This window comes from Anomaloglossus baeobatrachus, chromosome 2 (assembly GCF_048569485.1).
Source record: "Anomaloglossus baeobatrachus isolate aAnoBae1 chromosome 2, aAnoBae1.hap1, whole genome shotgun sequence".
Classification (NCBI taxonomy): domain Eukaryota; kingdom Metazoa; phylum Chordata; class Amphibia; order Anura; family Aromobatidae; genus Anomaloglossus; species Anomaloglossus baeobatrachus.
The window spans coordinates 682,347,434-682,361,160 of record NC_134354.1 but is presented as its reverse complement, the minus strand read 5'-3'; the positions used below and the strand labels follow the sequence as shown (position 1 = coordinate 682,361,160).

Genomic DNA, 13,727 nt, shown 5'->3' with positions numbered 1-13,727 from the left:
ATGAAGTTGACAATTGGGCCAAGCTGTGCAGCATCAATCATTCATTGAATACAGGGATGACACATAGCGTAAGTTACTTGAGTACTGCGATCAGCTATGAGAACATTTACCACAGGCAGATTTCAGGCCAATAGGGGGTTCTACAAAACCGGTTCACATGGGCAGCAGACGTAACTTCTGAGCCATTTTCTTGCTCATCAGGTGATTACTGTCTTGTTTACATGGAATGACAATCATCAAAATGAGTTCCTATGAATGCTTGTTTGCCAGTTACCAGCTCATCTAACTGCACCATTAATTTTATAGATTTAAGAATAGTGAAGAAATAATTTCCCTACCCTTGCAATGGTATGAAGCCAAGCAGTAGGACCTACATCGATCAAACCAGGGGCAGCCACAGACCGAAGACAGCCCATGTGTAGGCCCAATGTCTAATAATGCACAATTCTTCCCGCTTTGGAGATGGTGTTGGCACCCATACCTCATTGTCCTCCACCAAGGTTGCATCAATTGTATGATGCGAAAAGTTTTCCCCACTGATATGATACTGTATATGAAATATTGTTCAGTACCCATTTTAAAAAAGGTGAGGGAAACGTACCAAGCCAAGCTTATGCCTAAGGTGCTTTTTGCATACATGATAGATAATGGTATTGTTAGACATTGTGCGATGCATTTAAACCCTGGTGATTAAAAAGGGAACCAATCAGGATTTTTGTAATATAACCTAAAGCCAGTGCTATACTGGCACCATCAGGCCGATTCGCTACAGACCTGTAGTGGTCAGCTCGGATGTTTATGTTATGTTTTGAAACCCAAGAAAGTAAAGTTTATAAAATTTCCAGCTTCTTGAGTGACAGCAGCTGAGGATCAGATAATATCTGGGGGTGGGGTAATTCAGAGTTATCTCCTCCCTCTGTTAGAATTAGCATAAGTATTATACAAGCTATCCACTTTTTCCCCTTGCAGGACCTGTGTGAGGTCATACCCATGTGACAGAAGGGGCGGGGCCTCTGCCAACAGAAAAAGGTTGCTTTGTGCTATAAGCTTTGTTGGCTGAGGCCCCACCCCTTCTGGTCACATGGGTATGACGTCACACAGGTCCTACAAGGTAAAAAGTGAATAGTTTTGTACAGTACTTATGCTAATTCTAAACAGAGTGAGGTGATAACTATGAATACACCCCCAGATATTATCTGATCCTCAGCTGCTGTCACTCAAGATGCTGCCGATTTTATAAACTTTACTTTCTTCGGTTTCAAAACATATACATCCGAGCTGACCACTAAAAAGTATGTAAAGACTCATTATACAGCGCTTAAAGGGTCAAAAAGGTAGAAAAATTCAATGTTGTCAGAAATGCTACCTCAATTCTAATTTTATAAAAGTAAAAAAAAAAAAAACAAAAAAAAACCTTTTATTCTAAATTTCATTAGAATTCACAAGACAAACCATTCCACACCGTGACCAATAGTATAAAAACCAAAAATAATAAAACCAAAGAATCATGGAACCGTCTTACTGCATGCAACCTGTATAGAAAAATTACATCCACAGAAAATCAATTGTTAGTGTTCAAAGTAGGGGCAATAATTTAGTAAGCTAGCCCTCAATCTATCCTTTTCCACTACCCATCAATGGAGATATGACCTGCGTCACACGCACCCTAAATTACATCGGTGCCCCCATTCCTCGGTGGCTTTTCCTGATATACTGTCTCTAATTTCCCTTCCAATTCAATGGGGATTTGTGGGATGATATAACTTCCAAATTATATTCATTAATACCATACAGTGGTTCCAAGGTTCTCCATGATCAACCTTTTACAGACGCTGCTCTCGTCCAGCGTCATCATCTTGTGACAGTAACTGATGACTGGCCAGAAGTCATAGATTACGTCACAAGCTCCCAATGCATCTCTATGAGAGTCAGAACGAGGCTCTCATAGACTTGTATTAAAGAGTGACCTCCAGCACCATTCTATGAAACACTGGAGCAGCTGGCAGGTCACAAATCAGGAGACAGATGAGAGCGGCAGAGATAGGGGTGAAGCCTCCAGAAGGTAAGTATAAGCAAAGAAACCCATACATTATCTGGTCTATGTATAGAAAGCAAGCAGTGATGTCACCTTTCCACTAGAAGCCAGAAAACAGCACATTAGGTTATGTTTTATGATGACCCGCTGCTGAAGTCACCTGACTGCTCCATCCAATCACAGGCTACAGAGGTCTGGCAGGTGCTGAAATCCCTGCTTCTTGTCTGTGCAGATCATAGAGCGGCCTGCACTGGATACAAGTGGGTGCATGTATAGTTGTATACTAGTGGGATTTTATTTATTTTTTTTTAAACAAATTTTGTCCCCTGGAAAGCTGTGTGTTATACAAAGTTTGTGTTGTACCATTTTGATTGCCATATTTTGTTTTTTTACATTTCCATAGCAGCATACAATAGTTTTCCTATTTTACAAATACATGTACATAATGCGGTTTATTATAATCAGTTCCAACACTGAACAATAACATCCAGACTTCAGGTGCCAAAGGTGCCCGCTAACTCCACCGTAAGCCTTAGGCCCTGTGTGTGTCGCCCGTGGATAAGGGGTACTCAGATCCGGGCCACTTCTGTGGGTATCATGGTGGCGTATCCCGGTCTGTGATCCCAGGCTCCACAGTAAAAAGGGGATTAGGTAAGGGAGAAGGGAGATTGTCCGTGACGCCACCCACGGTTGTGTTGAGGTTGTGACACCACCGCTGCTCTGGACAGGGATCCCGGGAGCGATGGTGTGGAGCAGCTAGGGTGTTGTTTTCCCTCCGTGGGTAAGGGGGGGGGGGGGGGTTTGTTGTCCCGGGGCCCGGTGATGGGGTAGGGCTACGAGGCCTGGCGAGGTGCAGGGTCGTGGGGGCAGCGCTGTGCCGCACGGCACGGTGGTACTCACTCAGCCAGTAATGATGACACAGTTCTCGGTAAAACACACGGCTGGCTGGACGTGTCCCACAGGCGGCTGCGATGTTTTTTCCCCTGACCCCAGGTTGGTAATGTAAGTCCTCTCTTTCGCCTTCTTGCACGCTCCTCCTGCAATCCGGTTTCCAGCTGGCTCCCCGATTCAGTACCGGTGGGCCACCGCCCAGCCCCGGCTACCTACGGTTCCACCAACTGTCTTCCCGGCTCTCGCAGACGGCCACTACCGTCTGCCTCACTCTCTGCACGGGGGCCTTAGGCTCCAGCCTAGGCCCCTGTCTGCTTCTGTCTCCCTGCAGACCTTCTCTCTCCTCCTCTCCCTGGACTTGACTGGGCTTCTTTCCTGCCTCAGGCCAGCTAAACTCCTGGGTGGGCGTCTCCATCTCCTGACTCCGCCCACCTGGTGTGTGTCTGAGCCCGAGGAAAGGAATCAAGTGTCACTGGGGATGTCTGCTGTGAACTGCTGGGGGTGGGGGTGTGTGTGTTACCTGTGGCCCCTGGCTTGTCCATGGCGCCACATGTGCGCACTGAAAAATGACCAAGAAAAATCTGCACCCTCTGGCAGAATTCTGCACCCACGGTTTTGCCACAGGTTGGTCCCTGCGGTTTATAACCATTATGTAATGGCAAAACCACAGGTACCTGTGGAAAAGAAGTGACATGTTACTTCTTTTTGCTGAAGAAATTCTACAGCAAAAACCTATTAGGTAGAAAAACGCAGTGTGTGCACAGCATTTTTAATTTCTCATAGATTTTGCTGGGGAAGGACTGCAAGAAAGTCATCAGCACAAACCACACCTTTTCTACAGCAAAAACCACGGCAAAAAAATGCAGTGTGCGCACAGGGCCTTAAAGTGAACCGGTCACCACTTTTTTGGCCTATAAGCTATGGCCACCACCACCAGGCTCTTCTATACAGCATGTTAGAATGCTGTATATAAGAGCCCAGGCTGTGGGTATAACATAAAAAACACTTTATAATAATTACCTAACGGTTGCACGGTGGGCCATATGGGCGTCTCCGTTGTCGCCTCTTTTGTCCATCTTTGTTCTCCTTCTCTAGCCACGGTGCATGACGCGGCTGCTTCATACACACTCGCAGATCCTGCACAGGCGCACTACAATACTTTTATCTGCCCATATGGTCAACCGCGTGACCGTTAGGTAAGTATTATAAAGTGTTTATGTTATACTCCTGGCCTGGGCTCTTATATACATGTTAGAATGCTGTATATAAGAGCCTGGTGGTGGTGGCTGCAGCTTATAGGCCAAAAAAGTGGTGACAGGTTCCCTTTAAAATGGCAAGTTCACATGCTGAAGATTGTGTGGCCGAAATTCCTGTGACCATTTCATGAGCTAGACTCATTGAAATAAAATAAACGTATTGTCAGTTGAAGAAATATACGGAGCTTGTGGGTTCATCCATAAAGGGGTCTCCATTACATTGGAAAAGTTTCCTGAGGGCATAGGTCCTTATAGAAGAATGGAGCAATACTTATCACTGGAATCATTCCCCTCCCCCAGCTCTGCCAAAGGTCTCTCCTGGGACTGGAAGGGATGACATCCCAACCCAGAGTCGCCTGAACGCTAAAGCAATGAGGCATTCCATGGTAAACATTGTAGTTTTGTTTATAAGGAATTTCTATGTAAGAGGGGAAACCCTATAAAATGTGCCAACACACAGAGCAAAGTGGTCTGAACCCGTAGATCTCAACGCGACCAGCGCCTCACCATAGTCTCCATAAGATGATCTCAAGAGATAGAAGGACCAGGCATGTTCATTTCCCATGTCTGGTCTTTATGCACTTGATAGTGGCCTACTCTGCTTTCCACATTAAAACATGGTAACACGTGTAAGGGTAGGGGGTTCTGGGAGGAAAAGCTGGTTGTCGTTAGCTATTAAATAATGGAGCCCATGCACTCATAGCAGAAGCGGATGGAAAACGTCTGGTGGTTTCATTTATCTTCGGCTCCGTTCACATGTTCAATGGTCATCCATTTGTAATAACGAAAAAACCAATAGAGCAAAAATGGGCGCATTGTTTTCTGTTGTGGTTGCGGTGGATCCGTTTTTCCCCCAGAGTCGTCTCTGGACAACCCTAGTGTGTAGGAAACTTTCACATGAACTGTGGTGATCAGCAACCTTCAATGGGTGCTACAGTTCTGACCACCCTAAAGTGACCTTTCTGTTGTCGCCTCGTCCAGAAGTGAATCTTCACCAAGACTAAATATCTGAAAATGCAAAAGATTCAATAACTGCTGATAAGGCATTATTTAGCATTAAAAATGTTGGGAAAATACGCTAACCAATAGATCGGAGACCTTGTAGAGCACATTTAGATTTTGTGTATCAGAACATATTCGGCAGATTCCCATTCACAACGCCTGCATTATGTCAGTGAAGTCTTGACTCCGGATTCCTGTGGGTGCCATACAGGGGCTGGACACAATCCTCACTGTTGCTGCGTGTCCGGTTTCAGGAAGCGCTGTCCTGTTAAACATTATTACTCACTTTCCTCATGTGGCTCTGAGCTGTGTTGAGAAGAACTCGCTTCCCTCAGAGGTCCTGCGCCCACAGAGAGCCCACTGGGCATAGTCATGTATACACTGGTAGAACCAGATCAAAGTGCTCAAGGGGTCATGAGTAGTGATGAGTGAGCACTACCATGATCTTCCGGAAAAAAAATTAGGAGTTTCCCATTGACTTCCATTATACTAGGTACCCAAGTCGAGTCTGTCCGACTGCTCATCTCTAGTCATGGACGATTGTAGGGTTAAGGCCAGAAGACAACACCTTTGATTTTCTTACACGGTACAAGTCACATAATATCACAGCTCAAGAATGAACATTATCCACTACTTTTACATTGATGGACTATCCTAAGGATAGGTTTCCAATGTCGGACACCCAGCACCCCCGCCGATCAGCTGCCCTTGGTGTTAGTGATGGCAGCAGGGGGCCAGAAAAGCTCCGTTTCGGAGTTGCCCAGTCAACTGATACGATAGGTCCAGTACCTGGTCCTTCGCCTCCCATTCAAAAGGAATAGGAGGCGGTTATCAGTTGACTGGGCATCTCTGAAACGGAGCCTTTCCAGTCGCCATCAATGACAGCAGCTGATCGACGGGGATGCCGGGTGTCCCTCCCCCATTGATAACCTATCTTTTAGGACAGTCCATCAATGAGTAGTGGATAACATCTTTAAGTCACCAAGTGTGATGAAATTTGCTACAGATACGGGAAACTGAACCCGTCAACACATTTTTACTTCTGGAAAAGCCCCCACTGCACTTCTAGCCCGATTTCCAATCTATCTATAGTAGACTTCTCATGACTGGCAGATCAGAGCTATAAGAAAAAGGGATTACATTTATTAGGCTGTGTCCACGATCAGGGTTCACAGCAATTTGGACACAGCGTGTTTTTACTGGGTCGTACAGTACAAGCACAGTGGATGGGATTTTTTTAGAAATCCCATGCCCACCATGCTTGTTGGCCTGCAGCGAAAACTAACCTCCGATGCAGCTTTCTGAGCCACAACATGTCAATTTATTGCTGTGGAGCCATGAGTGAGAAGAGAGAAAGACAGCAGCGGCCCAAACCCCGATTATGGGCACAGGCCGCTGCGGAGAACACTCGTGGCCCCCAAGAGAGGACATGCTATGCCCAGGACGCAGTGTGTCCTGATCATGTGCACCCACCCTTAGGGGGACAAGCACCTACACAGCCAGACCATGACCTCCATATGTAAAATAAGCTGACAGTTTCCCTTTGACAGCAACTATTAGGAACTTTTTTAGGGTATGTCCACATGTGCTGAGAACACTGCAGTCTGTCCATACACATATCTGCTGCAAATATCAGTGCCAGGCATATTGGTCAGATTGTGGATATTTTCAATCTGTATTATGTCAAGGATATTACCCCATTCAATGCAACATGTGGATGCGGTGCAAACTTTTGAGCGGCACCGGTGGCTCAGTGGTTAGCACCGCAGTCTTGCAGCGCAGGGGTCCTGGGTTCAAATCCCACCAAGGACAACATCTACAAGGAGTACCCTCACCCATCCCTTGTAGACTGTGAGCCCTCGGGGGCAGGGACCGCTATCCTCCTGTACCAGTCTGTATCTTGTACTGTTTATGAATATTGTACTTTTCCTTATTATGTATATCCCTTTCACATGTAAAGCGCCATGGAATTAATGGCGCTATAATAATAAATAATAGTTCTTCCCCATGTTTTCGTGGGTTTCCTCCCACACTCCAAAAACATACTCATAGGGAACCTAGATTGTGAGCCCCAATGGGGACAGTGTTGCACATGTATGTAAAGTGCTGTGGAATTAACAGCGCTATATAAATGAATAAATATTATATTAAAACTTTTCCAACCATAAACAGTAGAATAATCCTAATATACAAGGCAACTGAGCATTTCAATGCCTGGCAGTGCCCAACAGTACCCATAGCCCCGGAATCACTACTTGGAGCCATAACTAAACCCCTATATTCACAATAGGAGCAAAGAATTGGTCAAAATGTGACTTTACAGCCACCAGAGGAAAATATTCTGCCACACTCAGACTAGACTTGTACCTAAAAAGCACAAGAAAGCGGGAGTTGGGTCATCACCAGGTAATATCAACCAGATGGGGCGCAGGGTCCCCTCCAGAGCCAGACACAAAAGATAGGAGGTTACTAGTAAGGAACAGGAGGGGGCTGAGACACAAGGAGTGTGAATCTACCAAAATACAGAGGGGAGCAAAGGTAGAGGAAGGTCTGCAGGAGAGGAAGCATGAAAAAAAGTGTGTGGTGGGGAGAGGGGAAATGAGACTATGGAAGGGAGTAAGTAACGGAACAGACAGGGGCGGAGGATAGAGGCAACAGGAACAAAAAGAAGAAAAACCTCTGCCAAAGAAACAATATAATCAAATACATAGAAACCAGCAAGAAGCCACAATGCTCATCCTCCAAGACTTCACACTCATCTGCCAACAGTGTAACAACACAATGACAAGAGCCCACACAGGCTGCCAAGGGTTAATGCAGGGCTGCTGGGGAGCTAGGGAAATTAGATTGTGAGCCCCATGGGGACAGCCATTGACTAAAGTGTAACAATTATCAGTACAGCGCTGCGGAATATGTTGGTGCTATATATAAAAAAATTAAAAAAAAATGTGGCATTGATCACGAAAACTTACCTTTCTTTATCCGGGAAGTAAAAGTCTGTAGAGTAACCAAATAAGCTTCCTTCTGGTCCAGAATACACAGCTGGCTGCTCCACATCCAGATTAAATCCATGGCTAGAGAGGACAGTGAGGAGGACGCAGGCTGACAGCAAGACGGGGCACTCCTTAAGGCACTGCATGGCTGTCTGCTGAGGGCTTTACTGGGGAGAAGGGACCATGTGAAGTGGGACCTGGTAGGATGCAAACTGACTTTGAAAAACCCAAAAACTACTCCAATGAAAAGCCCCTCCTAAATTAGCTGCAGGGAGTTCCCTCCTGACAGAGGAGGAGCTCCCCTCCCCACCTCCTCTCTCAATGAACAGATCCTCTCTTCTGGGCACTGGATGTGGATTTAATTAGGCCTCTTCTATGTGTGTTTTCTCTTCTCTCTCATTTTGCATCTTAATAACCCAAAGTCCCACAGGCTGATGCTTAATGCAATTATCCTAAACCGCTTTGTTTCTGGTAAACTGATAATTAAATCAGAAGTGTGACTGGAGAGAAGGTAAAGTGATTTCACATCAAAGGCACATGGAGGTAGGAGAAAAAGAAGTGGCCCTAATGGACGGGGCAGGGGGGAGTGGAAAAAGGGACAATGCCACTGCTTCCTAATAATGGAGTACAGGAAACATGATGAACTCCGCGATATTAGGAGCTGGGGATTGTCATCCTCCATTCTGCTATGTATCGTAGTGTTTAGGTGTTACAAATACTGATTGATATATATATATATATATATATATATATATATATATATATATATATGATAATAATATAATATTCATTTGATATAGCACTATTCATTCCATAGCGCTTTACATACATTGGCAACACTGTCCCCATTGGGGCTCACAATCTAAATTCCCTATCAGTATGTTTTTGGAGTGTGGGAGGAAACCGGAGGACCCAGAGGAAACCCACGCAGACACGGGGAGAACATACAAACTGCTTGCGGATGTTGTCCTTAGTGGGACTAGAACCCAGGACCCCAGCGCTGCAAGGCTAACCACTGAGCCACCATGCCACTATATATATATATCCCACAATGATATTCAGTAAGTAATAAATAGAACAAATGAAATGGGTAAAAAATAAAAATTAGGGGTTTAGATTAGCAGCTTTGTCCAAAAGAGAGTGCTGGTCGGGTGCGGTATTACAGGTCGCTCCCATTCACTTCACTGGAGACGAGATACAAGGACGGGTATGGCCATGCTCCTGTAATCCTGTAATAAAGCAGCCAAATGTATCTAATTCAAGACAGACTCTTATCTACCGTATTTTTCGTTTTATAAGTGGCACCCCAAATTTAGAGGAAGAAAAATGGTTTAAAAGGGTTTTGGTGAAAATAGGGTCTGTCTTAAAATCCAGTTGTATCTTATCGGGGGGTGGTAGAGCGGGGTCACAAGGAGGCAGGGGCGGTGGTGGAGTAGGTGCGGTGAGTGTCTCTCGGATATACTGTGGGCGCTGTGAGGTGAGGCAGGAGCCATCCTCAGTGATTGTAGGTAACAAAATGTCTGCGGTGCGGGCTTCAAAGAAATGGAGCCCGAAATCCACACGTGCTCAGATTGAGCTCTTGGTTTAATGAAGAATCAGGATCTCACCTCCGGGCACCATTTTCCTTAAGTCCGCTGCTGGAAGATCAATGGGCCGGAGTCGGTGTGTGCAGAGATGAGTTCTCAGCGCGTCATTGAGCCAAGAGTTCAATCTGCTCATGCGCCGACTCTGAGCGCCGTTCCTTTGAAGCCTGCACAGCCAACATATTCTTTAATCACTGGGGTTGGCTCCTGCATCTCCAGGACACCCGCACCATCGCTCTACTAATGCCTCCTGATAAGCTACAACCGGATTATAAGACGCACCCCCTATTTTACTCCCAAATTTTAGGGAGGAAAAGTGCGTTTTATAATCTGAAAAATACGGTAAGTGTACGGTGGGACTCTTAGCAAAGGGGCAAACTACAGTTTTAGGTTGGAGTGACATAAGCTTATAGTATCGGATGCGATATGCTAATGACACTCGGCTCAAACTCTGCTATGTGCATCAACCAAGTGTCATCTACTGTGCTCCGATTATCTCACATGAGAGAATCGGATCACAGGTGGGGAAAAGGAGAGATTAATTTCTCCATCATCTCTATTGCCTGTTTCTGGATTTATTGCACTGCACTCAGATGACATCCGAGTGCAGTCCGATGTTTCACACTCAGCTATAGACTTGAATGGAAGCGCGGCGTCTGATATACGCTGCAGATTGTACCATGATGCGATTTTTATTTCACTCATGCCGAATCATCATGAAAAAAAAATCACCGATTGGCACTGCTCCATAGTATAACAATGGGCCGAGTGGTACCCTATAGAATATCGGCCAGCACTCGGCTGTGTTATACGCCACTGTGAGCGCAGCCATATGGTGTATAGATGAGCCCAGAAAATAGCCAATTTTCATTCCAACAATAATAAACCAGAAGTCTAAAGACCCCTACTTGTTAGATTTTACTATCATGCATTCATTTACTGCTCAGACAGCATAAAATCCAGCAGCATCCCTGCAGGGAAATATACTGTATCCAGACAAAAAGGCTCGGTGACATTCAGCTTTAGGCACATAGGGCTCCATTGTTCTGAGGGGGGAATGAATGGAGTTACAGCTTGCAGACACTTTTTGCATGTGGACAGCAGGACCCCCTTACTTATCACACTGACGTCAGATTGATGCATGACCAAGATTGCTGGGATGTGTCTGTAGAAATAGATAAAAAGGAGTACAGATGTCAGAGATAGTGATGTTGTCTGGAAGTGTATGCTAAGATAACACAGGGTTAATCCTCTTTGCAAATAAACTGCATGAGGACATTGCTACCAATCTGTGTATGCTTGTATTTTATTCTCTTATATAGTGCTATTAATTCCACAGTGCTTTTCAGATGTTAACATCACTGTCCCCATTGGGGCTCACAATCTAAATTAATAATAATAATAATATTTATTTGTATATTGCTATTGATTCCACAGCGCTTTACATACATTGACAACACTGTCCCCATTGGGGCTCAGAATCTAAATTAATAATAATATTTATTTATATAGCGCTATTGATTCCACAGCACTTTACATACATTGACAACACTGTCTCCATTGGGGCTCACAATCTAAATTAATATTAATAATAATAATATTTATTTATATATTGCTATTGATTCCACAGCGCTTTACATACATTGACAACACTGTCCCCATTGGGGCTCACAATCTAAATTAATAATAATATTTATTTATATAGCGCTATTGATTCCACAGCGCTTTACATACATTGACAACACTGTCCCCATTGGGGCTCACAATCTAAATTAATATTAATAATAATAATATTTATTTATATATTGCTATTGATTCCACAGCGCTTTACATACATTGACAACACTGTCCCCATTGGGGCTCACAATCTAAATTAATAATAATAATATTTATTTATATATTGCTATTGATTCCACAGCGCTTTACATACATTTACAACACTGTCCCCATGGGGGCTCACAATCTAAATTAATAATAATATTTATTTATATATTGCTATTGATTCCACAGCGCTTTACATACATTGACAACACTGTCCCCATTGGGGCTCACAATCTAAATTAATAATAATATTTATTTATATATTGCTATTGATTACACAGCGCTTTACATACATTGACAACACTGTCCCCATTGGGGCTCACAATCTAAATTAATAATAATATTTATTTATATATTGCTATTGATTACACAGCGCTTTACATACATTGACAACACTGTCCCCATTGGGGCTCACAATCTAAATTAATAATAATATTTATTTATATATTGCTATTGATTACACAGCGCTTTACATACACTGACAACACTGTCCCCATTGGGGCTCGCAATCTAAAGTAATAATAATAATAATAATAATAATATTTATTTATATAGCGCTATTAATTCCACAGTGCTTTACATACATTGACAACACTGTCCCCATGGGGGCTCACAATCTAAATTAATAATAATATTTATTTATATATTGCTATTGATTCCACAGCGCTTTACATACATTGACAACACTGTCCCCATGGGGGCTCACAATCTAAATTAATAATAATATTTATTTATATATTGCTATTGATTCCACAGTGCTTTACATACATTGACAACACTGTCCCCATGGGAGCTCACAATCTAAATTAATAATAATACTTATTTATATATTGCTATTGATTCCACAGCGCTTTACATACATTGACAACACTGTCCCCATTGGGGCTCACAATCTAAATTAATAATAATATTTATTTATATAGCGCTATTAATTCCACAGTGCTTTACATACATTGACAACACTGTCCCCATGGGGGCTCACAATCTAAATTCCCTATCAGTATGTCTTTAGAGTGTGGGAGGAAACCGGAGAACCTGGAGGAAACTCACATTAAGGCTATGTGCGCACAGTGCGTTTTTCGCGGCGTGTTTGCACATTTTTCAGGTGCATTTTTGACTCAAAACTGCATGATTTTGCTTCCCCAGCAAAGTCTATGAGTTTTCATTTTTGCTTTCCGCACACAGCTTTTTTTTAAGCTGTGTTTTTGAGCTTTAATGGACATGTCAATTCTTTCCTGCGTTTTTCTGTGTTTTCCCCCCATGCAATGCATTGGAAAAACGCAGAACAACACAGAGATCAAAAGCGCAGCAGAACGCAGCAAAAACGCACTTTTTTTTGCTTGTTTTTGTCGCGGGTGCGTTTTTATGCGTTTTTGTGCGTTTTTAGGGGCCAAAAATGCACAAAAACACAGCATCAAAAACCACTGTGTGCGCACATAGCCAAACACGGGGAGAACATACAAACTACTTGTAGATATTGTCCTTGGTGGGATTTGAACCCAGGACCCCAGCGCTGCAAGACTGCAATGCTAACCACTGAGCTACCGTGCCACTCTAATGGTTATATCTGGTTATTTATAAAGGGTTTTAATACATGCAAGCATTATACAGGTAAAAAATGTGTTATATGTGGCATTGCTTGGCAGGAGAAAGATGGCTACGATCTTGGCGTTGCAATCTTGTGACCGACCGTCACCTTTATGGTAGCAGGATATTATCCTGAGAACATGGCTACAGTTATCCAGAGGAGTCTTGAGTGAAACATTATGGGGCCGATTCACCAAAGTGTTTACGCCTTTTAAAAGTAAAACACTTACAAAAGTGGCCATATTTTTGTGCAATGCAGAGGTAATAAGAAAAAATTGCGACTTTTGCCGTGTTCACACCACTTTCAGCCAACGCGGCCAAAACTGTTCTGTTTTTATCCTGATGAAGGAGTTTGTTCAACTCTGAAACGTGTGGATTAATAAAACTGCTCATTGTTCAACACCATCATCTCCATTGGATATCTTCTTGAGCAGCAGCATAAAAGAATTATTTGTAAAATCATTTCTACTATTGCAGCTCAGCCAAAGTGGGCAAAGTAAGGGTGGGATAGGGCGTCGTGTTATCTGTTGGACAAATTCATCAAAACTGGATGTGTTCC

The 13,727-nt window shown here is 43.5% G+C and overlaps 1 protein-coding gene across 1 annotated transcript in view; it reads right to left on the bottom strand.

Annotated features, from left to right (window-relative positions):
• The window catches only part of ITGA5 (integrin subunit alpha 5), a 162,046-nt gene extending 153,703 nt beyond the window's left edge, over positions 1 to 8,343 (bottom strand). Inside the window, exon 1 of the mRNA XM_075337176.1 lies at positions 8,157 to 8,343. Within this exon, the coding sequence (XP_075193291.1) occupies positions 8,157 to 8,323 (167 nt within the window). The 5' untranslated portion in view covers positions 8,324 to 8,343. The remainder of the gene's footprint in view (positions 1 to 8,156) is intronic.
• Positions 8,344 to 13,727: the final 5,384 nt, after the last annotated feature.